This window comes from Corvus cornix, chromosome 2 (genome assembly GCF_000738735.6).
Source record: "Corvus cornix cornix isolate S_Up_H32 chromosome 2, ASM73873v5, whole genome shotgun sequence".
Lineage (NCBI taxonomy): Eukaryota > Metazoa > Chordata > Aves > Passeriformes > Corvidae > Corvus > Corvus cornix.
The window spans coordinates 17,785,101-17,792,886 of NC_046333.1; the positions used below are offsets into that span (position 1 = coordinate 17,785,101).

The 7,786-nt window shown below is 45.0% G+C and overlaps 1 protein-coding gene across 1 annotated transcript; it reads right to left on the reverse strand.

Moving 5' to 3' along the window:
• Window positions 1-1,395: 1,395 nt before the first annotated feature.
• On the reverse strand, window positions 1,396-7,477 carry OTUD1 (OTU deubiquitinase 1). Its single transcript, XM_019285408.3, has one exon. The coding sequence runs from the start codon at window positions 7,253-7,255 to the stop codon at window positions 5,957-5,959; it is 1,299 nt and encodes a 432-aa protein (XP_019140953.2). The 5' UTR covers window positions 7,256-7,477; the 3' UTR covers window positions 1,396-5,956.
• Window positions 7,478-7,786: the final 309 nt, after the last annotated feature.

The following is a 7,786-nucleotide window of genomic DNA, read 5'->3' on the forward strand; positions in this document are numbered from 1 at the left end:
GTTAGTAATTATTGGGACAATAATTTTATCATTGCTCCTACCTTAAACCACAAAATGCAAGGTCAGTCCCTGTGAGTAACCCAATCCAGTGGAGCTGAAGTTTGTCAGGAAAGCAAACAAATCATATAAACACATTAGTTAGCTGCTTAATTGCTTGGTCATATCTCAATCTTTAAGTCATATGGAAGACAGGCAATTTAGACATAAAACATACTGGTTTGTTTATTTACAAAGGGAGTACATTTTGACCACAGGCTCTCCCTAAAAAATGTCAAAAGAAGCTCAGTTGGGGTTCCAAAGATCATGTTATTTCTCAAAGCAGACATCTAAACTTGAGTACAGCATCAGCAATGGGAAGAAATATTGCACTCAGTGATACTGGGTTAAATTGACAGAGTTTACCAAATTCCAAATCCCACTCAGAGATCTGAAATCATTATTTTCTTGCCCAGAAATGTTGGTTAGTTAAACAGCTGGAAAATGAAGTTTAGCTGTCAGCAAAAATAGAAGTTTTTTGCAGGAAAAATGATGAATCCTTGTACCTGTGAAAATAATAGTTTTGCTAATGTAATTATGGATTAATTTTTTTAAAAAAAGGTATTTCAGAATATTTCAGCATTATTTGAGTCTCAAAAATCTGTTAACATGCTTTATGTGATTTTTAAAATTACATTGATCTTTCCAAACCATTTTGATGTTCAACCATGCTTTAAGTGTTTGAAATTCAGTAATAGAAGTTCACAGGCAAGAAAAACGCCATGTCTTTGTCTATTAAATCCTTCCCATTCTTTAATGAGTGTTGCATCCCTTCCTTCATTCGCAGCCCCCAAAATCTTGTCAGTACAAGAACTCCATAACTAGACCCCAAGGAGAAGCAGCAGCAGTGATCCTGAAGCTGTCACCAGCCCAAGGGCACAGCGAGTCAGGGTCCCTCTGCCAGGGATGTGGTTGAACAAGGGAGATGAAAGGATAGAAGGCGACCTGGGCCCCTTCCCAACCAGATCCCAGTTCCAACTTTCCTCCCACAATTGTCTTCTTCCCTGCAGATGCTACTCTGTACACAGCTTAACTGTGCTACAGCACTGAAGGTTCAAACACTATTAACCATGCCTCGTACGAAGAACACAGTAGGTTTTATTTCTACAACTTACAGTAGAAACCTATGAAGTAAAATAAGGATTAAAAGCATAATGGTTTAAAAATGCACACTAAAAATGCAGGAAATGCCATTTTTTAAGAACACACAAGAAAGATGTGTTCTACTCATCCATATGTACATGCATCATGCTACTACAAATGCACACTCACCTTTTCCCCAGAGAAGGCTGATCTTACTCAGTAATTAGGACAAATTTATAAGAAGATGGAATAATAACCACTCATGCCACAGAAACCTGGAACTTGACAGTGGTTTATTTCCATTCATTTCCAGTCTGAATACCATGTATGGGTTTCCTTGTATAAACAGATTTTAAATACTAACTCCAGAAAAAAATGGCTGAAGTACAATGTATTACTGCATTGCTGTATCTTTTTATCCATTAATACTATAAACTCGCTATAAAAAAGACAGATTATAAATTAAAACTGAACAGGAAATATGAAAGACACTTTTTTCAACTGAAACACACATAAATGTTACAAATCGGCCTGTATGTTAGTAAAAATTCAAAGTTTAAATTTTTCTGCTTCTTAAAAAGTTCTGATGACTACATAATTGCATTTGGCAGAGCTGATGTCCTTTCAAACAGTTACTCACCATCTCACTGCATGCTGCATATTTTCACACAACCATGCAATTCTGGAATGGGACAATCTTTTTAACACTGAGGCTCAGGAATTTTTTCATTTCACATCATTTTGCACCAACATCCTAGGAACACTTATCATTGCATATCAATAAACTGCTGGATAAATATGAAAGAGTATAAGCAAATTATAGGCAAAAAACAGGTAATGACAGGTACTTGTCTCTGTTGTGAAATATTTGTCATCATTTTCTGCTTGGATTTAGAATCTATGCATGAGCACACTGACAAATCACTAAAACAAAATTGAAATTTTGTCCTCAAAAATCCTATCAACTAATTCCAACATGATAAAAGCAAAAGCAGACAGAAGAAGTACTTATATTCAGGTGATTTTGTACATGTATAAGGAGTACTGAAATACACCTTTATTTACAAGTGGCATTAATGCAACAGATTTATTTTGCACACATGTAATGTACCAGCCAAATACAATAGGACAGATAAAACCCCGTAGCTGGCGTTAGACAACTTCTGTGTGTCCTAAGAAAGTTGCTAAGTACAAAGTGTCATCCTTTCCTGAAGAGCAAGCCCTTGACTGAGATGGAAAACAATGATACACAAATCTTCCCTCTCCTACTTGCCCATCACCCTTATTTTGGGATTCATTCACTGCAAACCAATTCAGCTCTTGCAAACATTGCTTTGTGTAATAAAGTCTGTTCAAAACACGTGAAAATTTTAACATATCCCATACACATTTAGTGACAGAATGTCATAGTCTTGGCAACCTAAGGAACTCCTGAAATGAAGCATCCAACATGTCAACTAATTCACAATTGTGTTATAAAATACAGGCAAAGATGGCATCACAAAGCTTCTGCTCCCACAGACCAAAGTTCCCATTTGCTCGGGTTTGAATTAAAGCATTTTCTACCTGACTTACAGAACCATACAAGCGGCATAGTGAAAATCAAGCTCTTGTTCTGACTTATTTTCAATAATAAAAAGTCTGTTGACCAAAGTCCCCAGACAGGTCTAAGGATTAGCTGGGTTATGCAAGTGATTAGCCAAGGTTAAAATAATGAGGCACTGAAGTTACGATCCAGGACAGTATTTGTCCTTCTCTTGTTAATGGAATTGTTGAACAGAGGACAGTAAGGGAAAACTTGCATCTACCTCTGCTTTTGCTGGTGGCAAGTGACAATGTTACAAGGAGTTTTGTAAAGCTGTGTCCACATTAGGATCCCTGCTTCCATAAAATTATTCCATGAAACTGCCTCTACTCCTGTTCAAGCAAGATACCACTAGCTTGCATCTGAACCCAATGTCTCAGCTGAACTTTAAACACCACAGCTATTAAAAAAAAAAATCACTTTCAATGTGCCCAAAACATCTGAAGTGCCATTTCTGTAATTTCCTTTTAGACACGGTTTATAATGCAAGCTGCAAAAAACAAGTGCCTTGTTACACGCTTCAGCAACACACCCTCAATGTCTTTGCAAACTAGTTCAACAAGTAACCCAGTTTTTTCAAATTCCTTAAAGTTATCTGCATGCCCCTATGACTCATGCAGTAGATAAATTGCTGAGAAACTCCATGGGAACCCATCCCAGGGTCCTGCACAGTTCATTTTTAACACTATTTATTTGTGATGTTTTAATATCATTTTTATCACAGAGAGTGAACACTATGCTGTACCAATCCCTTCCACTTAGCTTACTGAGCATTTCTAAGGTTTGTGCTGCAAAACAGAACAAAATTTGTGATCACAATTCATGATACAGCTGAAAATGGTAACTTTAGAAGACCTAAAGTAAGTATGTTTGGGGTTTTTTTGAAAGTTTGGGATATTCACAATTTTGAATGAATTAATCATATCCAACCCAAAACCTAAGCAGCCTGGATACAATGTTTTTAATCAGTCAACACATCACTGGTAGTTACTGATGCTGTATCAAGAGTTTCATGTTTAGAGTCACGGGAGTAGCCATTTTCCCCACAAACTACCTCTGTTCCTTCTGAACACATCCACGACTGCATCTTTGCCTTGCTGTCACCTCAAAACTCAGCTTTCCAAAGATTCAGTGGTTAAGCAGTAGCGGACTAGAAAGACTGGGGGTTTTCCACCACTGTTTGCACTTCAAAGAAAAAGCATAACTGTGTGTAAAGAGAATGGGCAAAAATATTATATTTACCAATATTTTGAAAAAAACATAGTATTTAAATCTGCTCTTTGTACCACATAAACCAGTAACAAATACATACAAAATCAGTCCTGCAGCTCTTTATCACATGTGCTCAATTAAGACTGATGCATTTCAACTACGTAGTTACTTTTTAATCCTGACTTTAACTGAGTACCCTTCTGTTGTTTAAGGATGGGGCCTTCTACTATTCTGAGATCAGGGACTGATTTGTAAACATGTTTTAGCAACTTGCAAGGAATTTCCATCTTGTGAGGGGAATAAAAAGCTGTATTTCCTTACGACATTACTTCTATTCACGTAACAAGAGGGTGCCAAAGTATCACCAGTGACAGAACAAATCTCAGGCAAGTTTGGGGCTAACTGCAGAATGGAGGCTCCCAAAGACCAATGTCCAAGCCCACATGTGCACAGTCCAGCAGAGAGCTGGCTCACCACCAACCCTGGTGTCACCAGCTCATGTACTGTGCTTGAGAACACCTCTTCTAAGGCATGTTAATACAAAAAATCACTTCTCATTGGCAAACAGATATACTAAGATCTCTTGCAGTAAGAATATAATTACAGATACTCAATTGTCTTCATATGCTTGCATTTCTGTCTTTCACATATTGACAGACACCAGAACTATCAGTGGTTCACATTTGTAAAGTACTATGCCCCTTCTTCCCACATCGTAATAGGGGAGACTAAGGCAGAGAAGCTAAACAAAAGGTCCTGTGAACCCACTCGCAATTCTTTCCCACACCAGGAATCACAGGATAGCAAAAAAGAGCACAAGTAAAATTATATTCTTTATTCATTCCATTTTAGCTGTGAATATTCCTATTATACAAATACAGTAGAAATTCCAAAATCACAATATATTACAAAATAAAAAAGTACAAACTGCATTACTTAATAAATAGATCTAACAAGTTAATCAGAAAGTAGAAGAGACAGAATTCATATTGGAAACATTTAAATGTTTGACCCAGCAAACCATACAAACCTCAATTTCAGTATTTTTTCTTCTAAACCATAATGTAGAATACCATTCCTGATTTATTGATTAGAAAACAAAGTCAAGTGAATAAAATGTTGTGATCAGATAATGATTTGTTGGTGAAACACCAGTGCCAAAAAAAGAAGCAGGGCTTATACAAAAGACACCAAAACCCCAGAAACACGAACACAAACACTGAGGTGCAGCCCAGGCAATTACTGCCAAAGCAGGAGACTATTATCTAGTCACAACATTCTATTGCAAGTTAATGTTCTGTTATTATAGATAAATAATAAAAATGGAGCAGAGGGTGAGCCAACCAGGCAACAAGAGGCCAGTTTACTCAAAACAGTAATTAAATACAGAAGAGTCAATTGCTCCCTGCACTGTTCATGTGTAGCTGTAAGCTGCACTCCAACTGGCTCAAAGGACCTGTTCTGTGCTCCAGGCAGAGAAAGCAACTGTTCCTAAAAGCAGTCTGTTCTTACTTTGCTGCACTCTTACAAAAGCCATTCTTTTAACTTTGCAAGAAAATACCCACAACAGTTTCATCAGCTAGGGGGGTCAGTTTGACATCAACCTCATTTGGTAAAAATATAAGGTTTATGGGTAAAAAACACAGCAAAAAATAGCTGTTACATCATAAGCCGTATTTACAAAAACTGTTTACAAACGTTTTTGGCTGTACAGCTGAAAGCCAGATACTAATGTAAGATGTAGAAGATGGAGGTAACAGTTTAAAAATAGTGTGCAAAAAATACATTCTTATAGAAAATAGACAGTGGGGAGGGGAAGACACAAACATACACAGAGAAATCTGCTTGCAAATAACCCGAGGCTAAGTTTTTACAACAGAATATTACAAATACGTCTGTATTTATCCCCCACAATCTACAGTCCTTCTCAGTCTGTGGTGCTGCTGCTTCATTAAGGATTAAGGCATCACCATCACAGCCAGCACACCTTCTCTCTGTCAGTCCCTGCAGCAAAGCTCCCAGCCTGCGGCCCAGGCAGTCTCACGAGCAGGCGTTCTGCTCAATGTACATCTTGGACAAGGACACTGCCATGGACTTGGCCAGCTCCTCATCCCGTCTGCGCTGTACCTGAGTCTGTCTGCACCACGCCTCGTACTCTGGGTTGGGGCACATGCGGTCCAGCACAGCATCGTAGTGCCCATTGCTAAGCCAGCTCAGCCAGATACTGGGCCGTGTCGGGTCCTCGGGCCCCAGGTAGTGAACCATGGTGGAAACGGTGGGGCTCTCGGGCCGGCCGCCCGTGGTGAGGTGGATGTTCACGTTCAGCATCTGCCCCATGGCCAGCAGCTCCGGGTAGCCGGCCCAGGCCCCGTCCTGGGCGGCGCCGATGAGGAACTCTCCCACGTCGCCCTCGATGATGGGGTTGAAGTGGTCCAGGTGGTCGGCGATGTAGTGCACGGTCTGCTCGCGGAGCTCGCCGTGCAGCCGCTGGTCCCCGTACACCGCCTTGCAGACGGCGCGGTACAGGCAGTTCCCGTCGGGGATGATGTGGAAGCGGAACCGGCCCTTCTGCCGCAGGTACTTGTCCTGCTTCTCCACCTCGGCCAGGTACAGCGCCAGCTTCTCGCTGCGCTCCGCTCTGCCGCCGGGCCCCCGCCGCACGTCGGGCCCCGCCGCCTCCTCCTCCTCCTCGCAGGGCGCGGGGCCGCTGGGCTGCGCGGGGCCCCCGCTCCGCTCCGCGGGGCCGCAGCCGGGGGCCAGCCCGGGCTGGGCGCCGGCGGCCGCCGCCTGCAGCGCCTGGCAGTGCTCGCTGAGCCGCAGGCTACGGTTGCTGGGCTCCTCGGCGGCGACCTCGCCGTCGCCCCCGGCCTGCCGCACGCTCTCCAGGATGCCCTCCAGCCAGGCGCGGCTGCGCGGCGAGCCCGGCACCAGCTCTCCGGCGGCCTCGGCGCGCTGCACGATGCGGATGGGCACGATCCGCTCCAGCGGCCGCCGGCGGCTGACGGTGACCTGCGCGCAGGAGCTGAACTGCGGGCCGCCCGCCGGCCGCCCGGCCGGGCCCGCCGCGGGGCCGCTCGGCATCACCTCCAGGCAGGACGAGAAGGCGGGCATGGCGGCGGCGCTGCTGCTGCTGCCCCCCGCGGGAACGAAGCTGTCCTTGCCGGAGCTCTCAGCGGCCGCGTTCGGGCCCGCGGCGTCGGCGGCGCTCGGTGCCTCCGCGGCGGAGGGTCCCGGCGACAAGGAGACCTTGAAGACGGCGGCGGAGCTCGGCGAGGCCGCGGCGGCTGCTGCGGTCGCGCCCGCCGGGTAGTGGGTGATCACGGAGCTGTAGAGCTGCATCCTCGGCTCCCCGCGGGCGGCGCTTTATAGGCGGCGCCGCCGTCGGAGCTGGGGCGGGGAGCGGCAGCGGGGGCCGCGCTGGGGCTGCCGAGGAGGATGAACCGCCTGGGTAAAAATAAACAAGGGCATCACTGCCTGCCCCGCCCCGCCCGGGCCCCGCGGCCGCGGCAATTCCGACTGCGCCACCGGCCCTGCCCCCCCGCGGGCTCCGGCCCTTCTGGAAGCTGCGGGAGCGCGGGAGGGGGGCGGGGCTGCCCGGCACGTCAGCGAGCACCGCCCAGCTCCTGCCTACGTGTGATCGGTGTCACGGTTCCTAACTTGCAGCTCGGGCAGGAATAATAATCATTTTATCCATTCGGTTTTGGACAGTCGCAGGCACAAGCTGGTGTGTGTCCATCGGTAGTCCCACTCTGGGAAATGCAGTGCATGCATACAAACACGTGTGATATAAACCAGCACATATTAACAGGAGAGATGCGGTCTGAAATAGGGGTCTCATCAAGATCATTGATAATTGGTTTATTAATACCT